Raw genomic sequence first — 22,568 nt, forward strand, 5'->3', positions numbered from 1 at the left:
ATGCCATGTAAAATTGCATCAGTCTCAAGAATCTTTTAGTTATAGAATCATCTTCATGTAGCATGCTTTTTGTGGATTTTACCTTTATTTAAATTTGGAAGCCTGATATTTTAAAATATCCAGCTCTCTTTTACTTTGTTCACAAACATTGTAACCTTGTTAGAATTAGTCCCAGTATTATAGAGGTTTGGGTTGTGTTTTTTTTGTTGTTTTTTGTTTCTTTTTTCTTCACTTGTTTTCAGAGTTTAGCTGGAGGCAATGGTTAATCTTTAAAGGAGTCATGCTTATAAAGTTGGGATAGTGCTGAGAGGCTGATGGTCTGCTGATTCCAGCTGTAAAATGTTTTTTGGAGAGCAGAAAAACAATTTGCTTTCATTCCAATACACTATAATTCTTGAGATCCACTAGCTTTCTAAAAACATTGACTCAAAAAGTGAAATGGAGAATTGTAAACTACATCTTTTCTTAGTATTCTTTAGTATTTGGAAGGCAGGTATACTTATATATTATTAGGATCTGTTGAGGCAAAATAGTTATCGGAGTTGGTTGAGTTAGATTATGTTGACTTTAAAGTTCAGGAGATTAGCTGCCTCTAATGTAATGCCACAATTCACAGGTATTTATTTCTGTTTTTTATTTGGTTATTTTTTTCATGACATTTTAAAAGGGGAAATTTTCTTATAGACAGTGTTTATGCTCATTTCTCCAGTTCTGAAAGTATATATGGTCTATGTATATACACTTATATAAAAGTACATTTTGGTGTGAAAAAAGTACATTTAGGTGTGGGTGTCATAATGAAATCTATTATGTAAATACTGTGTGATATATACATTAGAGTGTGTTGTCTTTGTATTATATTAGTGGACCTTTTTTTCTATGTATATGTCCATAATATGTGTCCATAATATGCCTTCAGTGATTGTAGTAACATCACAGTTACCCAGAAGCTGATTTTCCAGAAATCCAAACATTCCAAACACACCACTTTAAACCCTGAAATACAAAAAAAGTTTTTAAACAATGAGTGAAACATTAGAAAACTTACATCTTATATTTTGTATGACATATGGATTTTCTCTTAGGATTATTATCTTCATCTTCTTTAAAAATGAACACTCAGGGAATTCCCTGGTGGTCTAGTGGTTAGGACTCCGTGCCGAGGGCCCGGGTTCAGTCCCTGGTCAGGGAACCAAGATCCCACAGGTTGCTCGGTGTGGCGAAAAAAAAAGAAAACTCAAAGTAGATGGAGTTGAAGGAGCTGAAATGAAAACTAGCAGTAACAAAAGCAACAGCGACTTGCGCTTCTCTAGTGGCTGTGAACACAACGGCATTACTATTTCAGAATCACCACGATTGCTACTCAAAGGCTTTCTGAATTCAGGCAAGCATGTATGTACAATTAAGGAAGATTTCTATTAAAAAATGGCTTTAAAATGAACACAAAAAGCCTAACCTAAAGAATAGGCAAGCACAATATTTGAAAAATATTTGAAAATTTTTCTTCTGTAGATGACTTTTTTTTTTTGCAAGTGTGTCTTATACATATGCTTTGATTAATTTAGGTGCATTGAAAAAAAAAATTAGGTGCATTGTTTAATTTATTCAAACATTTATTAAGCTATTTTTCAGGTATTATTCTAAGCAGTATAGATTTAACTGTGAACAAAAGACACAAACACGACCTTAATCAAGTGGGAGGAAGACAGAAAATAAAGAAGCAAAAAGATAAATAAATATATTACAGAACATATAAATTTTTTTAATTTTTTATTTATTTTATTCATTTATTTATTTTTGCGGTACGCGGGCCTCTCACTGTTGTGGCCTCTCCAGGACGTGCAGGCTCAGCGACCATGGCTCACGGGCCTAGCCACTCCGCGGCATGTGGGATCTTCCCGGACCAGGGCTCGAACCTGTGTCCCCTGCATCGGCAGGCGGACACTCAACCACTGCACCACCAGGGAAGCCTATTTTTATTTTTGACAGTACTTGTCAAAGTAGTTATTCATTCATTGATAACTCTATTCCTGTTAGGATCAGCACTAGACTGAGACTTTCTGCTGGGTAAGGTATTTTCAGGTGTGCTGTTCATGCTATTCAGATTAGCTATTTTTTCCTGGTACGCTCATGTGTTTCATGCAGTTTGGCTGTTTTTCTTTGTTTGTATTGTTTTGTTTTTTTGTCATGGGAAGAAAAGGTTATTTTTATAAAAACCTGTCTCGTATAAGTTTAGATTCCAAATTGAGACCTAAACTATGAAATAGATAACCTCAGTTTGATCCGCTAGTGTACATTTTAGGGAAAAACATTTGTGAAAATATTAACCAGATACTTGTGGAATGAGAAACAAGGAATTCTGTAGGTTAGGCTTTTTGTGTTCTTTGATTCTGCAGTCTCCTTTGAGTAGTCCCTTAAAAGCAGTTTTGTGAAACCCTGTAATATTATTTTGTGTAGCTGAAAGATGAGGACATTATACTCAGAGACCTTATTGGTATAGTCAGAAGGGGAGATGAGACCCTCACGGATGACAGATATCACTTACTTGACTGAATTGTGTTGTGTCTTGTTTAGTGGAGTTCGGGAAGATGGCATTGGTGTTTCCATGGTGTTGGTGACCACTGTCAGGAATGTGTGATTTTTTTTTTGAAATTGGAGAATCACAAAATAATCCTACCTACTAGATTGTTTTTGGCTGGGCTGAAAGTAAGAAGAATGAAATTGAATGCTTAATGTAAATGCATAGGATTATGTAAATTAGTTCCCCAACATCTCCTGATGCACCCTTTGTGGATTACTTCTCCCCATTAGCTCCACACCTAAGTTACTTGTTCTACCCTGCCCCTGTTATTGTCATTTTATTTTAGGGTTATGTCTTTCTTATCTTTGCCCTTAAATTCCTGAGCCAATTGTATCCTTTCTCTTTCTTCTCTAAACAGTTTTGCTAGACTTATGAAATTGTAGGCTTATGATTTTTAAATGATTCTTCTTGGCTTCTCTCTCTTGTTCCAGGAATAACTGTATAAAATGCCCAATTTTTGCGAAAAGTGAATACCAGTTCTTCCCAGATTTATTTCTTATTGGAACAGAGTCAAAACCCAAAGGAAACTGTAGAGGAGAAAAAAATGAACCTCTTTTAGCTATTAAAATAATGACTAGGTTATGGGAATTTTATGTGAGACTTGAAAAAATAAAAGCATTTGATTATTCTGTTTTTATGGCATCAAAATATGATGCACCAACGGAAATTATTAAATTTCTTACATTGCCATTTGAAAATTTTCAGGCTGCTACCCTTGTCCCGGGCCCAACATGAATCCTATTGCTCTTGGGAACCGCTGGCTTGCTTATGCAGAAAACAAGGTAAGCAGGGCCGTGTTGGAATGTTTGTAATGGAGCAAGTGTTGAAGAGTTTTCCAAAGGTAATTAACAACCAATAATGAATGTTTAACTTACTAGTTTGTTTTCTCTGGTTTGGTTTTTGTTTTAATTGGGCACCCAGTTGTCTGATCTTATTGCTCAGGATCAATATTTGGACTCAGCCTTACTTTTCCAGGCTTAGTTTTATATAGAGAACTTTACTCCATTAATTTTAAATCACAGCATTGATATCATCACAGGAGTTTCTGTGGAGCTAGAAATCAGGAGGCAGGAATGACTTCTGTCTTTAGTAGTAGGTTGGGAACCTGAGGCATAGAATAATTTAATGGACTTCAACTGTATGTGTACATTTAAATCTAAACAAGCATTCTGCCATTTGTTGTTATTTATCAATCTCACTTATCTCTTAAGGTCATCATAGTAAATGAAGATATTATATTTATACATTGAAACTTTTTTTATGTCTAGTTCAAAGCAAAGGGCAAATCCCTTTTTATGCCATTTAGTGCCCTGCATATGAATATAGAACGAAACCTAAAAAAATATTACAGACTTCAAAGAAGATCATTTTTTTGTTCCCTTTTTGCTTGTTTGTATGGTTACTGTATATTGAGAATAATATGAAATAATATGTATTGAAGAGTTCTTGACACAAGTCTGGATATGGTAAGTACAACAATTATTTGGTGAAACCACAGTATATCTCTAGCCTCTGGAATTCACAAAATCAAGAAACTACTGGAGGAATTTATTTTTCTGGATGAATCCCTTGATGCTTTTTCCAGAATTCTGTCCGCTACATATAGGTATTTTGCATTTTAGTGAATGCTGTATTTATACTCTACCCTCTTCTTTCTCTGGATTATCCAGTATATCACTTTTCAAATTCATTCTTTTCAAATAAGACAAGAGACATACAATTCAGTGTGCTGACATCATGGTATCTTCTAATGATTATGTCTGTAGGAAATTTCTTTGAGTGCCGGAGACATCCAAGACTTCCAAGAGGAAGATATATACATTGTCCCTTGGCTCTTGCAGATTTATTGTGATGTGTGGGAAACTACTCATTTAGGATTGTAGGTATTATGCAAAGAGTTACATATTATTTTCTTATGGAAAAAACTTCCTTCATAGATGCATAGCATCAAAGTGTGCCAGTTGTCCTGCCTTTGTCTTGCCTTTGCCTTTGTAGAGATACGTGTCAGTAATATCTAGTGTTATATACGGAGACCAGGATGTGTAGTGGCATTCACAAGGAGTTTACTAATCAGATGGTTGTACCATCCTTTGGAAGAAATATTTCCAGATAAATGTGTTTCCATGGTATTTACATAAGAGCTAGTATTTGTTAACAGTTTCTGATTGTAGTAGCATTTGGGCTGAGTGTGGAACTGCAGAAATTAAATTTTGGAGCAACAGTTTCTTTCAGTGAAAATGCTCTTTGACTACAGTTTTAACCAAGAGGCCATATTATCTTGATTGTGTTTGTTTTTCAGTGCCTATTTTTAAGTGTACTTTTAACTTGGAAGACTTGCAGAAAACCTGCAAGAATTAATAGAGTACAAATGTTATAAAGTACACCCATGTACTCTTTACTTAGGTTGACCTCTGAACAATCTCAGAGTAAGTTGCATATATCACATTACCCCAGAATACTTAAGTTATCAGCCAATTTAATTTTTAAAAAATTTATTTATTTTTGGCTGCGTTGGGTCTTCGTTGCTGCGCACGGGCTTTCTCTAGTTGTGAGCAGGGACTACTCTTCGTTGTGGTGCGTGGGCTTCTCATTGCAGTGGCTTCTCTTGTTGCAGAGCACAGGCTCTAGGCACGTGGACTTCAGTAGTTGTGGCATGTGGGCTCAGTAGTTGTGGCTTGCGGGCTCTAAAGCACAGGCTCAGTAGTTGTGGTGCATGGACGTAGTTGCTCCACAGCATGTGGGGTCTTCCCGGACCAGGGCTTGAACCTGTGTCCCCTGCATTGGCAGGTGGATTCTTAACCACTGTGCCACCAGGGAAGTCTGCCAATTTAATATTGATAAGCTACTTTTATCTATTATAGCATCCATGTTCCAATTTTGTCAATTAACCCTATCATATCATTTGTAGAAAATTTTTTCCTATAGTGCAGATCCAGTCTAGGATCAGGTATTATATCTTGTAAGAGTGTCCCTTCTTTTTTTATCTTTTACAGGATTGGTAATTTTGAAGACTACAGCCCCCTACATCTACCCCTTATTCTTTTTAGTAGAATGCTTTTTATTTTCAGTGTTTTGATGTTTTCTCTTGATTATATTCGGGTTATGTATTTCTGTCTGGAATACTATAGTATTGTATGAGTGCTGTTCTGGACTTCCCACGGCGTCACATCTGGAGGCACATGGTATATGTCTGTCCTTTATTGGTGATGCTAATTTTGTCAAGGTCTTGTCCAGTTTCTGTACTGAATAAGTACTATTTTTTCCTCTTGTAACTAATAATGTGGAAAGAGCATGCTTATATCCTGCATTTTATCAAAATCTTAGCCTACCTAATTTTAGCATCCATTGATGATTCCTGCCTGAACCAGTCTTTACTATGAGGATTGCAAATTAATGGTTTTCCACTTCCCACTACACATTTACCTGTAGGCATTTGGCTTTCTATCATAATCAAGAACTTTCCCTTCTTTTTAAATCTTCCTGTATCTATATTTTTGATAGGGGTTAATGATTCCTATTTTTTAAGTAGTTTTTAATTTTTTTCTGTCTTTAATTATTTTGGTTTTCAAATTATGCCAGAGTTGACCAATGAGAGCCCCTTTAGTCTGCTTCTTGTGACATTGTGTTGTGGCTTCATCAAAATTAAAAAAAAATAATTTCCTTACTTGCTATCATAAGAATAAGTCCAGGTCCATCTTGTACTTGCCTTGTCTCAGCCCTGGAATCATCTTCTTCTGATTTTACTGTTTCTTTTTAATGGGCAATGGTATTAGATACTAAGCTGTTGTCCAGTAGATGTGTTCATTGTTACTGGCGTATTTTTGCTTCTAGACTCTTTCAGTGGACAAAGTTTAGAAATATGCATGTTATATATCCACACACACTTATTATACACATAAAGAGGCAAATATACATATATGCATATTTGTGCACCCATGTATACCCATATACACATGTACATTTTGGAAATGAAGAGGTCATATTGGTATTTCCACAGGATTCTCTCTTTTTGTCCCCCGTTTCCTATTTGTATGTCCTTTGTTTTGGATAGGAGACCATGACATCAGCACGTTTTCTTCATTTCTTCAATCCTATAATGCCAAAAAGTAATTACAGAGTTGCTTGCTCATACCACTGCAAAAATCAAACCAACTACAAAGAGTTCAGGATTTTCTTGCAATTTTCTCTGCTTTCATTACTGCCTAAAATGGAAGGTATGCAATCAAATACTGTGTTCATAGGTTATTTTAGTTAGTTTGTCCTTTATCCCCCTTTTTCTGCCTTCCTTCATTGTTACAGTTTTCATTTGATACATAATTGTATACATTTGTCTTTATATTTATTTATATGCGTATATATGTTCTCATCTGTTATATAGATATATTTATATTTCCCTTTATTTCCCCAAAGATAACATTATATACATGGTCTTTCATACGTCGCTTTTTTCACTTACCATTATTTCCTGGGATTTGGGCATGATAGATTTTTGCACTACGGAAATTTCTGGTTTATCTTTTATTTTGATGTACTGAGACGCAAATATAACTTTTGTAATGAGTCTAAGTTTTAAAGAAATTTCTGGCTTAGTTATGTTTATGTAGAAATGCTGACTCAGATTTAGATGAATTGAAAAGGTGATAGTATTGCTTGTTTTCCTTGGTTATTTTAATTACCTGAAGCAGGGAAAAGATAGTGTTTCTAGGATATGTCTTTCCTTGCACATGCTTCAGAAGGCAGCAGAGGGGATAATTTTCATAATTCTTCAAATGTGTATTTGTGAATGAATGAATGAGTGACTGGGTGAGTAAGTGAGAGAGATTCTTTTTATTAGCTAAAATGATCACTTTTCAAGCTCCCTCTTTTCCCGTGTGAAACTACATTTGTCAGTCACCTGCGATTTGGAAAATTCCACAGCACTATTGTCTTAAGGGATTTTTTTTTTAAATACAAATCAGTGATGAAGAAAAGTTTGATTTTATAATAAAAGAATAAAAGTTTCACATATTAATCTTTATCAAGTGACCTGGTTTTAAATTATATAGAACATTTTTTTTGTTTTTATATTTTGGGAGAGGAAGATTTGTTCTGAATTCATATCACAATGTGGAGCTGTTCTAATAGTCTACTATTGCCGTTTTATTGAAAATTTTAAGTGTAAAAATCTGGCTAATGATTTTTTTATTTCCCTTTCGTTCTTTCTCTTTCTTCTTTTCTTTCTTTTTCTTTCTATTTTTTCTTTAAATTTAGAAGTGTAGGAGCAGTGGAGAATTTAGTCTTGGTTAATTGCTCAGCACATGAGAGAATCATGCATGTCAAACTACTGATTCACTTTGGAAATTGACAGTTTGATTTACTTATTTATGAATAAGGGCATGTCTTTTTCATTCTAATGTTAAAACTGGTGAGCCCTCTGAAGTGGACAGCTATTATGTGTCATAGTTGATTTATGCATAATTTGTGCCACTTCCCCACAAACACAATTGAAAATGGAAATACGGCACATTCTTTTGTCTGTTTTTTAAAGTTTCCTTTTACAATCTTTATGTAGGAATTAAGAGGACAAAACCTCCAGTTTGTTAGCATGTTAAATATTTAATGTTAGGAAGTCATGGCTAAGTCCTTTGATTATGTTTCTAAAATTTATTTGTGGAAAGCCTGCCAGATCTCAAATCCTACCATTTCAGAGTTTATGAATTCTTAAAGACTATTCATCTTGTAATTAAAAATCGTATTTGAGCATGAAACTGCTTGAGTGGCACCAGTAGATTATAAAAAGGGGTAAAAGTGTCTCAGCAGGGCTTTTAGCTGTTTGTCTGGAAAACACTCATGCAAACATTCCCACCCACCACCATCATTCTGCATGGTAAATAAGCTCTATCTTAAGAGCCTGTAGAGTTAAACAGTTTAATAGAAATAACTTTCTGGTCATTCTCTCTCTTTCCAGTTGATTCGATGTCATCAGTCCCGTGGTGGAGCCTGTGGAGACAACATTCAGTCTTATACTGCCACAGTCATTAGTGCTGCTAAAGTAAGTATCCAGTAGTCTCTAGGAGGTACGATTTTGTGGAGTAATTATCACGTTCCCTTTTCATTTGCAAAGGTCGAACAAACTTAAGTAAGTCAGAATTATTTTGTCACTCAAGAGAACTGGTGACTTAAAATGATTAGGTATTTAATCTCTTAAGTTTCCTAAATCATACTTTATATTCTATTGTAATGATTATAAGGTTTGTATTTATCCAATTTAAAATATTTAAGTCTGTTAGCTAGGTCAAAGTCTGTAATCTAATTACTTTGGAAAGAAGCTTTACATGTTTTAAGTAGCAACTTCTGGATTTGTGTGTGTGTGCGTGTGTGTGTGTGTGTGTGTGTGTGTGTGTGATTTGCATCATTCTACCTATACTGACATCCCTTTGCATTTTTGAACATTTATGAATCTTCTTGACATAAAAAAAAATATTATTCCTTAACAAAACTTTGAGCGAAATCCCTGGCGCATTCAAAGATCCTTTCATGTCACAGAGCTGCCCCCTGCATGTTTGTCAAGTGAGTTCTTTTTGTGTATGTGCGAGGGTTAATTATGATGATGGCTCGTAAACTTTATGCTGATTGTAAGGTATCCTTATAATCACCATCTTTTTGAATTGTGAAGTATACAACAAAACAATTCTAATAATAGGGATGACATAGTGAATCTAAATGACAGCATGTAATAGAAAGCACAACTATTCAGAAAAGAACAACAGTTTAAAACAAACCACAGGGAGGGAATCAAAGGTCACACTGTTTTATGTAAAACAAATACAAAAATACTTCAAGACTGATCACAAATGCTTACATGATGTGGTTTGATGAGAGAAGCATTACATATTTTTCACTCAAAGGGAATTATTGAATGGCTTTTTGCTTACAGCCCCATATATTTTAGATTTCAGAATCTTTATAAGAATGGTTTACTTTTCTCCTCTGTATGAAAAAATTATGGTTATTTCAGTGAAGAGAAATCTGAAACAGAGTAATTAGGCAGCATCAGTGTTATTTAGCCGACTTAGTTCCAGTTTTCCATGATAAGAACATAAAAATGACTTCCATAATTAAGTAGTGTAGTTATAAATATATTACTTTATAATTTTTACTGTTATATTATAGATTACATTCCTGTTATATTAGTATGTTCACTTGTGAAAATTTATCATGGTGTACACTTATAATTCCTGTTCTTTGTTGTCTAAGTGGATATAAAACTTTGCTAAGGAAAGAAAAATCTCACAAAGATACTGTCATATTTAGATACCTTCTCCAGAGAATTCTATCTAATGTTTATGAATAAACAATGGCATAGATAAACAATAAGGATTTACTGTATAGCACAGGGAACTATATTCAATATCTTGTAATAACCTATAATGGAAAATAATCTGAAAAAAAATATGTAGTGGAATCACTTTCCCATACACCTGAAACTAACACAATCTTGTAAATCAACTATAATTCAGTTAAAAAAAAATAAACAATGGCAATATTATGAAAACTCTTCTATAGAATAAAAAGGTCAGGTTATGCCTCATCTTGTTTCATGATTTAAGATCACCTTGATATTGAAACTTAATAAGAGCATTATGAAAAAGGAAAGCTATAGCCCTGTCTTGCTCATTAACATAGATGGGAAAAATCCTAAACAAAATACTAGCAGAAAAAAAAAATACACAGAGGGATGATGTGTCATAATCCATTTGGGATAATTCCACAATTAAGGCTGGTTTACTACTCAAAATCAGTGAGTGTAATTTGCCACATTAGCAGAATAAAGGAGAAAATGATACAAATTATCTCAATATATGCACCAAAAGCGTTTGATAAAATCGAACATATATGCATTGATAAAACATTTTAGTAAATAGTGATAGTTTCTGGTTCTCTAGAATTCAGTTTTTCTCAAATTGCCAAACTATTTAAACATAGTAGACATGGTCTGTTTCTGATCATTTCACTATCTGGCTCCCTTTTAGTTGTGTTTTTGTTGTTTACTGTTAGTTCTCATTTATGATGTCTTGACTCCTTGTTTGCTAGAATTTTTAAAAAAGATTTGTAGAAACAGATGTGAGTTTGAGATCTAGGCTTGGATCATCTTAATCCAATTTCACAGATTGAGAATTACTTAAATTATTTAAATAAAGGTCACCTGAAATAGCTGTAAGATCCTGATTACTACAGGTTCACTCTTATTTCTATTGTATGTCCCTTTATGTTTCAACCCAAAGCATGCAGGGAAAGTAGACCCCCTTGAACATGACTACCTAGTTCCACAAGTCTATCAAAAGCACTACTCAGTCTCTTACAAGCCCCCTCTAGAATCATCCTGTGCATTTAGGCCTAAATACCAGCTCACATGTCTGGATTTCCTTGTTCTCTTGGATTTTGACCTAGTAACTCATCACTATTTTGTTCAATATTCAGTAACTTCAAGCAGAATTAAAGAAAAATAAATTCCCCGGTTTTCCTACTTGTTTTCATTGGTAGGATTGATCTGATTTACCTAGCCTGTCATTACTGAAAATAGAAAATAAAATTTCTTCTTATTATTTCTTACCATTTTAATAATTTCTAGGTAATATATTACCATGAGATATATAACATGGAGAATATTTGAAAAGCCATGTAGTATGTGCTCCTTAAGAGAATACTACACTTTCTTTGACAGAGTAATCATTAATATTTTTCTCTCTCTGACGACTGCTTCTCATGTGGCTTCATGTAGGTTAACCGCTTTGTTATATAGAAGGATTAATTATTAAATTTTTAATTCTTTTTTATGTCTCACATTACAATTGTAAGTATAAATTATATTAATTATATATGTGCTTGGATCTCCTTCAAGGAAATAATCTTTTTTGCCCACCCCGGATTTTCAAATAGCACTTAAAATTCATCTTTCCAAATAATTTGGCTTTCCTTATGAAGAATATAATAGCGGAAAATTCTCTGAGGTCATATTGAAGGAAGAATTTTAATATTGAAATTGTTCAAATTGGATTATTTTGAAACATTTATTAAAACACTCCCAAACTCATTCTACTAGGCCACCATCACCCTGATACCAAAAGCAGAAAAAGATACAACAAAAAAAATTACAGACCAATATCACGGATGAATATAGGTGCAAAAATCCTCAACAGAATACCAGCAAACAGAATCCAACAACACATTAAAAGGATCATACACCATGGTCAAGTGGGATTTATCCCAGGGATGCAAGGATTCTTAAATATATGCAAATCAATCAGTGTGATATACCATATTAATAAATTGAAGAATAAGAGCCATATGATCATCTCAATAGATGCAGAAAAAGCTTTTGACAAAGTTCAACACCTATTTATGATAAAAACTCTCCAGAAAGGGGGCACAGAGGGAACCTACCTCAACATAATGAAGGCCCATATATGACAAACCCACAGCAAACATCATTCTCAGTGGTGAAAAACTGAAAGCATTTCTTCTAAGATCAGGAACAAGACAAAGATGTCCACTCTTGCCACTGTTATTCAACATAGTTTTAGAAGTCCTAGCCATGGCAATTAGAGAAGAAAAAGAAAGAAAAGGACTACAAATTGGAAAAGAAGAAGTAAAACTGTCACTATTTGCCGATTACATGATACTATACATAGAGAATCCTAAAGATGCCACCAGAAAGCTGCTAGAGCTAATCAATGAATTTGGTAAAGTTGCAGGATACAGAATTAATGCACAGAGATCTCTTGCATTCCTATACACTGACAACGAAAGATCAGAAAGAGAAATTAAGGAGACAATCCCATTCACCATTGCAACAAAAAGAATAAAATACCTAGGAATAAACCTACCTAAGGAGGTAAAAGACCTGTACTCAGAAAACTATAAGACACTGGTGAAAGAAATCAAAGATGATACCAACAGGTGGAGAGATATACCATGTTCTTGGATTGGAAGAATCAATATTGTGAAAATGACTGTTCTACCCAAAGCAATCTACGGAGTCAGTGCAATCCCTATCAAATTACCAATGGCATTTTTTACAGAACTAGAACAAAAAATCTTAAAATTTGTATGGAGACTCAAAAGACCCTGAATAGCCAAAGTAATTTTGCAGGAAAAAAAACGGAGCTGGAGGAATCAGACTCCCTGACTTCAGACTATACTACAAAGCCACAGTAAGCAAGACAATATGGTACTGGCATAAAAACATAAATACAGATCAATGGAACAGGATAGAAAGCCCAGAGATAAACCTACACACGTATGGTCACCTTATATTCAGTAAAGGAGGCAAGGATATACAATAGACAAAAGACAGCCTCTTCAATAAGTGGTGCTGGGAAATCTGGACAGCTACATGTAAAAGAATGAAATTAGAACACTTCCTAACACCATACACAAAAATAAACTCCAAATGGATTAAAGACCTAAATGTAAGACCAGACACTATAAAACTCTTAAAGGAAAGCATAGGAAGAACACTCTTTGACATAAATCACAGCAAGATCTTTTTGATCCACCTCCTTGAGTAATGGAAATAAAAACAAAAATAAACAATGGAAATGGACAAACGGACCTAATGAAACTTAAAAGTTTTTGCGCAGCAAAGGAAACTATAAACAATATGAAAAAACAACCCTCAGAATGTGAGAAAATATTTGCAAATGAATCAGTGGACAAAGGATTAATCTCTAAAATGTATAAACAGCTCATGCAGCTCAATATTAAAAAAACAAACAACCCAATCAAAAAATGGGCAGAAGACCTAAATAGGCATTTCTCCAAAGAAGACATACAGATGGCCAAGAAGCACATGAAAAGCTGCTCAACATCACTAATTATTAGAGAAATGCAAATCAAAACTACAATGAGGTATCACCTCACACCGGTCAGAATGGCCATCATCAGAAAATCTACAAACAACAAATGCTGGAGAGGGTGTGGAGAAAAGGGAACCCTCTTGCACTGTTGGTGGGAATGTAAATTGATACAGCCACTATGGAGAACAGTATGGAGGTTCCTTAAAAAACTAAAAATAGAATTACCATATGACCCAGCAATCCCACTACTGGGCATATACCCAGAGAAAACCATAATTCAAAAAGACACATGCACCCCAATGTACATTGCAGCACTGTTTACAATACCCAGGTCATGGAAGCAACGTAAGTGTCCATCGACAGATGAATAGATAAAGAAGATGTGGTACATATACACAATGGAATATTACTCAGCCATAAAAAGGAACGAAATTGGATCATTTGTAGAGACGTGGATGGATCCAGAGACTGTCATACAGAGTGAAGTCAGAAAGAGGAAAACAAATAATGCATATATGTGGAATCTAGAAAAATGGTACAAATGAACTGGTTTGCAAGGCAGCAATAGAGACACCGATGTAGAGAAAAAACGGATGGACACCACACAGGGATAGTGGGGTGGGGAGGTGGTGGTGTGAATTGGGAGATTGGGATTGACATGTATACACTAATATGTATAAAATAGATAACTAATAAGAACCAGCTGTATAAAAAAAGTAAAGTTAAAAAAAATGAAAGAAACACTTTTATTGAAAAAGAAAAAGAGACTGGATGGGGCCACCTACCCTTCACCTGGGCCTGTGCAAGGGTCTGCTCCATGACCTTTTGAATGTGCAGAGACCTGTAGCTTTGTTATGCCTGTACATTTTTTCCCAATCATTTTCCCCCATGCTTCCCACACTCCCCACACCTCAGACCGCCCTGCTTCTTTATTCTTTATCACATAAATACCCTGAGCCCCTTGCCTTCAGGGAGGTGCATTTGAGATTTGTTCTCCTGTCTTCTTGCTTGGCTATATTGTGAAGAAAACTTCTCTTTGCTACAAACCTCGATGTCTCAGCTTTTTGGCTTGCTGTGTGTTGGGCAAGATGAACCTGGTTTGGTAACATATGTGTGTGTGTATAATTGTTTATGATTGTCAGTTTATTAGTCTCTCCCACTAGATGGTGAATTCCTTGAGGTCGGGGACTATATTTTGTTCATTTCTGTAAACCCAATATGTAGCAGTCAATAAATGAATTCAATAATGGAATAAATGTAATAATGAATTTGGGAAAAAAAAGAATGCTACACTTCCTTTGACAGAGTAATCATTAATATTCTCTCTCTGATAGCTTCTCATGTGGCTTCATATAGGTTAACCACATTGTTATATAGAAGGAATAATTATTAAATTTTTAATTCTCTTTTATGTCTTACATTACAATTGTAAGTATAAATTATATTAATTGTATATGTGTTTGGATCTCTTTAGAGGAAATAATCTTTTTTTTTCCCTGGATTTTCAAATAGCACTTAAAATTCATCTTTCCAAATAATTTGGCTTTCCTTATAAAGAATATAATAGTGAAAAATTCTCTGAGGTCGTATTGAAGGAAGAAGTTTAATATTGAAATTGTTCAAATTGGATTATTTTGAAATATTTATTAAATCTTGGTCCATATATTCTAGTTACCTTATAACTGTTTTATTTGATTTTTCCTTTTAATGTGTTTTAACCCCAGCGTTGTAAATTGATTTAATAAAAATGCCTCTGTTTTCTCCTGTTATCTGATAACTTCTTAATGACAACTAACAGCTTTTGTGAAAGCAGCACCATTAGTCCTAATGGATAGGGAGGACAACTGATATGGCCTGAGAAAGGTTAAAGATGACTAGTGACCCTTTGGCAAATCTGTCTGCAACAGAACAGAATAAGAACCATGCTCATTTGAATTTTTGGTCACAGTAGATTATCTGACACATTCGTTATAGTCTTATGTTCAGCACTTTACAGTACAGATTAGTTATGTGAATATTCTTGTAATACTCTTCAGATTGTGAGGACACTAGTGCTCGCTGATATGACTCTAACATGGAAACAAATTTCTCCTAGAGGCAAAGGTCTTTACTAATGTAGAAAGCTTCCAGCACCCCTCTCTCACACCCTGCGTTAGACCTTATTTGAAAGTTAATGAGCTATGATGGATAGTACCGTCATGTTACTTACTATACAAAGTAAAGATTTGATGACTGTTAAATTTTGGGTTTAATTTTTTGTCCACTGATAAGAAGACCCAACCAATAGTCCTAAGTTGTTGTTGTTTTTTTTTAGAAGCATCATTAACTCTTTCTGTAATATTAGCCTTTAACGCTGAAATATACTACTCTTTTTCCCCTCTTTCTGGAGTTTTTTTCCTAGTTCTCTTCTATTAACTTTTCCCTTTATCTTGTGGTTTGCTTTGGTATGTTACTTCCACTTTCTGTGTGCTCCAGTTATTTTAGTTTTATTCCTTTTCATTGGTATAAGAGCATGAAAAAATTAGCTCAGGGGCAAACAGGGAGGATAAACAATTAAAGACTTTAAACCTGAAAGGCATTCCTTTGATAAAGGGATAGCTCCGTTTAAGTGGGAGCATCTCCATTAGCATTAATGGAGTAAGTACATCAGCTGAAGCATCTCAGAGGTTAATCAGGCTTCCTGGCCCGCTTTTGACATCAATATACTGTGGCGCCTGGTTTTGTTGGTCCTTCAGAGGCTTTCTTGACAACACTCTAACAGACTTTGTGTAAGTCATTTCTTGTGAATTATTGAAATACATGTTTGGCTGCTAATTGAGGAGCACTAATGTGTTTTATAATCACTGCAGTTTGAGTTTTTAGCACTAAACAAAACAGTTACAATTGATTTGTGGCTTTTTCTTGGTTTCAGTCAGCTGTAAGTTATATCATTTTGCTTGAATTCAGCAAATGGCTTTGCTGATTATTTTATTTAAGTATTTATTAGGATACACTATTACGGTTTTCATTTCTCCTTCCCAGTATGCATTTGCGTACTGAATTCATAAAGTGTGTGAGATCACAGGTAGTAACAGGAATAGATTACAAGGCAATACTGGATAGTGGTTTGGAGATAGTCCTGGTTTTGAGTTCTGGCTTTGTCGTTGGCTGGCTGTTTGAGCTGCCATTTTCTTTAACTTCTGTAGCCTCAATTTTCTCTTCTTTAAAGAGTAGAGGTGTTTGAGGATATCTATCCAGATCATTTTTGTTAAAGAGCCTTAACCATTTCTGAGTTCATAATCAAGTTTCCATGGAACGTAGCTACAGTAAAATAATACATATATTATGTATGTTTCTTTTTTTTTTTTTTTTTTTTTTTGCGGTACGTGGGCCTGTCACTGTTGTGGCCTCTCCCGTTGCGGAGCACAGGCTCCGGACGCGCAGGCTCAGCGGCCATGGCTCACGGGCCCAGCCGCTCCGCGGCATGTGGGATCTTCCTGGATTGGGGCACGAACCCGTGTCCCCTGCATCGGCAGGCAGACTCTCAACCACTGCGCCACCAGGGAAGCCCTGTTTCGTTTTTTTTTTTAGTTCCATCTGGTTGTTGTTTAAATTACATTTAGGCCTTTATAAACAACCTTTTTTTGCCTAGTAGCATTTATAAATTAATATTTGAAATGCTGTATATATAATATACATTTTAAAATTTAGCTGTAGCATATGCTAGAATATAGGTCCATAATTATTTTAAAAAGAGCAAGTCATGGTATTGAAGATTAATTTGAAGTATTTTAATAAAAACTTTTCCTCACAGTATGAGGATATGTGTCTATTGTATCATACATAATTTCTGATATGTCCATGTAATCTAAACAACTTATTTTGGCTCTAATGATTAGATATGTTAATGTGTTTATGAATCACATAATTTTCTCTTTGTTTTCACTTTCTTCCCTTTCGGACAAAAAGAGAAAACCCCGTTACTTAACATGATTGTTTGTTAGTGGTTATGAGAATAATCAGATGAGATTCACATAAAAGAAAACATGCACATGAGTTAGTTTCATCTCTTTGTTTTCAATGAAATGGAACTAAAATGTAATTCTGAAACGTCTTAAGTTGTCTTTAATTGAAATAATATATTAGGACCATTACATTAAATTGTTTTCTGTTAGCAGAGAGAAAAGAACCTTCTTGGTTAATTTTATATGACATTTCATTCATCTAGTAAAAAGTATCTTAGATGGAGACTGTATTTTCTACATGCCAAATCTTGATGTACAATATTATATAACATCATATTATAGATTTACTTTGGAATCAAAGTTGTTTTCACATATGAATTCTACCAGTATCTCAGTCTTTTTCCTGCTAAAAAGTTGACTCAGTATTAGATTTATACTGTTTAAAAAATAGAACATCACATAATTGCTACTTCTTAATATTTCACATATTTTAAGTTATATGCATTGAGGAGAGGGGAAAAATAAATATTGTTAATAAAAGTATAATTGTATCCTCATGTGAAACAAACTCTTTAATTATTTACCTATAGCTTTATTCTCACCATGCTGGCTTTGGGGAATCTACTGATTCACTCAATCTAATACCAATTTTCTAACTAAAATTTAAGATCGTATAAAAATCAGACTGAATTTCTGTGACAGTGCACTGCTACATATAAGCTTGTTAGAGAATAAAGAATTTAATGTGAATTAACAAAACATGTATTACTATTTAGAATCCAAATACTGATGTGAAGTCATACATTTTACCTTTCATTGTATAGACATTGAAAACTGGCCTGACAATGGTTGGGAAGGTGGTGACTCAGCTGACAGGCACGCTGCCTTCAGGTGTGACAGAAGATGATGTTGCCATCCATAGTAATTCAAGGCGGAGTCCTCTGGTCCCAGGCATCATCACAGTAATCGACACTGAGACAGTTGGAGAGGGCCAGGTAAGAACATGTGATGCATGTAATGTTCATTTTGTGCAGAGGATGGAGTAACTAACAATATCATTTGGGATCAAGATCATACAAAATGTATTTGGAGATGTGTTAATTTGGAATTGTAGAAAATTAAGGTTATCTCAGGTTAGAATTTTGTTTTTTTCAAAACATGATGAGTAATTATTGTACAACACAGGGAATATAGCCAATATTTTATAAAAACTATAAATGGTGTAGACCCTTTTAAAAAATGATGAGTAACATGTTAAAACCTATTATTTCAGACATTGTTAATGTATCAAACCTGAAGGTAAAATTGAGGTTCTATAGAATTCTCTTGCTATCTCTTCATCAGGACATTTGTTCCATAAATAAATAATTATATATCTCATTTATACTGTTTAGTACTGTTTCTTTTTTTTAATGACACTTGTTATAACTTAGACTAATTATGACTAATTATGATGGTAATAAATGACAATAATATTAATAAATTGTATTACAAATTTTATTACAGATACCTCCTTATAAATATGGAAAAATATAAAAAAATCTCAAAGAGTGTATTAGAATATATAAATGGTAATAACTTATTATAAGATCTTATATCTTCACATAAAATAGATTTTTACAGCCTATGTTCAGAAACATTTAGGAGTGATTATAAACATGGAGAAATACGTTATGCTTATGTAAGTCTTGCTAGAAAGAAACCAGTTGGGTTTTGTTTTTCTCCCTCATACATTCATAGACAGTATTTTCTTTTGAATCATGGTCATGAATTTTAAAATACATTTCTGAAAGGAAGGTAATTTTCATGGTTTGTGATCCTTGCTATAAATACACAATGTAAACCTGATTACTAGAATGAGATAGGAGTAGAGCAAGATTTGGAAATAGAAATTATTTTAATTTTATATAGAATTTATATTTAATTCCATTTTCAGAACATAATTATGTGAGCCATTAAAATATTAACCCTAAATATTGCATGTTCTTTTGAGAAAATCTGCTTCCAGTATATGTGGTTCTACATCTTGATGAAAGATTACATTTGGCTGGTACTCATATACTAATTCCTATAGTAAGATCAAGTGGCATTTCAAAAAAATATGGACTGTGCTGCAATTAAAACACCCCCAAAAATCTTTGAATTTCTGGGTTATTGAATCTGGCTATTATATTTTATTTAAAATCTGAATAATACAATTCTCTGCCTTTCCCATCTTAACTTTGTGGTTAATCAGATATGTTACAGACTTGTATTCCTGTTTAAAACTCATTTTAATTAAGTGCTAGCAAACTTTTCAGTTGACTGTAATGACTTTTTTTTTTAAGTTGTGTTAATTAGCTCAAGTTGATAGACACATACAGATGTTCTCTTTTTAAATTGGAATTAAATATATAAACCCTTAGTGTTTTATGAGTGTTAAAGTAAAAAATATTTTCTTTTGTCCTTCGATTCTTAATTAATTCACCTCCAAGGCCACCCACATTCACTAAGTAGTAACAACCCTCCTCAACACTGTCTAGTTTGGTGAGTGGATTGAAATCTGTTAAGCATCTAGCATTTGTTGACAGACTGATTTGTGGTAATTTAAAAGTTGAAAATGTTATCTCTTATTATTTTTGCTGAAATAGAGCTATAACTCATTAATTTATGTAATGAGTAAAAAGAAAAATTTAATTTATACGAAAAGCATAGCATTTGGTCTTATGTTTTCACATGTGGTTTCTTTGGGTTTTTTTTTCCCCTAGTTCTTTAACTTTTTATAACTTTAAATTGGAATTCTCACATTTGGAATATGGAAGTGAACAGTAGATTGTACAAAAGTTCATTTTTCTGTATAAGTGCATTGTTAACCCTGGAAACAAGTAAAGTTGTTCATTAGGAAATAAGAATCATAGAAATGTTAGCTTTTAAAAGTTAAAACAGTGAAAGTGTTGCTCAACCTGAAAAGTTTTATCTTTTCTATTATTTGTTGGGAGCATAATCTCTTTTCATTCCTACTTATAACATATTCTGCAATTTTGATTGATTTAAAAATTCTATTAAAAGACAGGAAATAATAAGTTGCTATGTGCATTTTTAAGGAATTATAAATATTTTTTTAAGCAATAAGATTTCCTCAATATAATACTGTCTTCTTTTATTAATGTGAATCTGTTTTTTGTCAGGAAGACATTTTTGTCTCTAATAAATAGTTCAGTTGAAGTACAAAGCTGTTTTTAGGTTATGCTGGATTGTATTAGAAAGACTGCAGTGGTTAATGTCATGGATTTATCACTTTTAGCCCTTTCCCACTGATGTTTGACCTTAGCTGTAGTGTTTCTTCTTGTCCCTATACATATCAGGAACTAAAGCTGACATTATGTGCACTTTTGCTGTTTAAAGCCATTGAGCCTTTAATAAATATATTTTCACGTTTACAGGGATAGTGTATAAAATTTGATTCACCATCTTTCTGATGCTGAATTGATTAGTTTGATTTGATGGTGACAGGATCACTGTATGGTACCTGCATTAAAGGGGAATGTATTTGCTTGACTTTGTCCATTTTTATCTGTGTTACTTTCATATTTTATTTAAAAGCATTTCGTGGCTAGGATAAGTTAAGCGATATAATTTGCCTTTATAAATTTATATAATTTTAGTTAACAAGGTGGCAAAGTCTCTAATCAAAGAACAACGCTCCAGAATGATAACATAAACTAGAGCTATTTCTTGCCCTGGTTGCAAATACAGGTGTTATTCATAGTAATTTGATGGTTCCTGTGGTGTTTGTCTATCTTTTTGTTCATATGATAAAGCCTTATCCACCTTGTATCCACCTTGCTTTGCTTTGTTTTAACAAATGCAAGTTGTTGCTACATATACTTGGGGGTTTAGCCTGTTTAGTTAAGTAGTGAGTAAAAATTAAATGTCTCAGGACAACTGTATTGGGATATCGCTGGTATTGATTTGATATTGATATTTTAGGCAAGATGATGATGCAGTGGAGAGAATCTCTACAAAAGTATCTGGTTGTTATATTTGTGAAGTTCATAAAGAGAACATTCGAAGAATCCTATATAGTGGCATGAGGTTTTGGTATTCACCAAGATTAATGAGCCTTTTTGCTGGATGGCTTCTGTATTAGTACCATCAAGTAGAGTACTCAGTGCTAGTTGTATTGGAAGGAGAGGTATAGGGTTATAATATATGAAAGGAAAGGGAATCATAAGATTGAGTTAAAATGGAAAAGTGGGCAAAGGACAAAATATTTCAGTGAAAAAATAAAATACTTACAAATGGTGTAAAATCTTTAGACTTGACTTGTTATAAGAGAAAGACAAAACTACCCTAAGATACCACTTGTCACCTATCAGCATGAAAGAAATCAAAAAGCTTGCAGTATACTCTACATTTTTTTAATACTCTTTTAAAAGAATATATTTATTTATTTGGCTGTGCCTGGCATGCGGGATCTTTTTAGTTGTGGCATGTGGGATCTTTTATTAGTTGCGGCATGCAGAATCTTGTTTTAGTTGTGGCACATGGGATCTTTAGTTGCAGCATGTGGGATCTAGTTCCCTGACCAGGGATCAAACCCAGGCCCCCCTGCATTGGGAGCGTGGAGTCTTAGCCATTGGATCACCGGGGAAGTCCCTGCTCTACATTTTTAACTTTTAATTTTGAAATAATTGTAGACTCACAGTAAGTTGAAGATAGTTTCCCCAAACTGTGACATCTTATATAACTGTCGTAAAATATCAAAACCAGGATATTGACGATGACGCTTTACTGTTAACTAGGCTACAGACCATATTCAGCTCTCACCATTTGTTTTACTTGCATTCGTGTGTGTATCCAGAATATTGAAAGAACTCCTATAACTGAATAATAAAAAGATAAATAGCCTTATTTTAAAATGAGCAAAGGATTTGAATAGCCATCTTTCCAAATAGGATATGCCAGTGGCCAGTAAGCAGAAATGAGAGCCCTGGTACACTGCTGGTGGGAACGTAAAATTGTACAGTCGCTTAGGAAAGGAGTTATTACCATTTGACTCAGCAATTTGTCTCTGAAGAGATTTGCTCTTAGGAGATATATTACCAAAAGAAATGAAAATATATTTTCATGTAAAAACTTGTACATGAATGTTCGTAGCAGCATAATTTGTAATAGCCAAAAAATAGGAGCAGCCCAAATGTACATCAACTGATTGATGGATGG

General features: G+C 33.9%; 1 protein-coding gene across 13 annotated transcripts in view; it reads left to right on the forward strand.

The window, feature by feature from the left end:
• Positions 1–22,568, forward strand: part of BCAS3 (BCAS3 microtubule associated cell migration factor) — a 575,920-nt gene that overhangs the window by 142,555 nt on the left and 410,797 nt on the right. For all 13 annotated transcript variants that reach the window (XR_007473338.1, XM_049701671.1, XM_033431625.2 and 10 more), the window contains exons 10-12: positions 3,287–3,363; positions 8,529–8,612; positions 18,188–18,358. Coding sequence is in view for 12 of the 13 variants with exons in the window: in XM_049701671.1 (XP_049557628.1) it covers positions 3,287–3,363; positions 8,529–8,612; positions 18,188–18,358 (332 nt within the window). In the remaining variant the exon portion in view is untranslated. The remainder of the gene's footprint in view (positions 1–3,286; positions 3,364–8,528; positions 8,613–18,187; positions 18,359–22,568) is intronic.

This window comes from Orcinus orca, chromosome 19, assembly GCF_937001465.1.
Source record: "Orcinus orca chromosome 19, mOrcOrc1.1, whole genome shotgun sequence".
NCBI lineage: Eukaryota > Metazoa > Chordata > Mammalia > Artiodactyla > Delphinidae > Orcinus > Orcinus orca.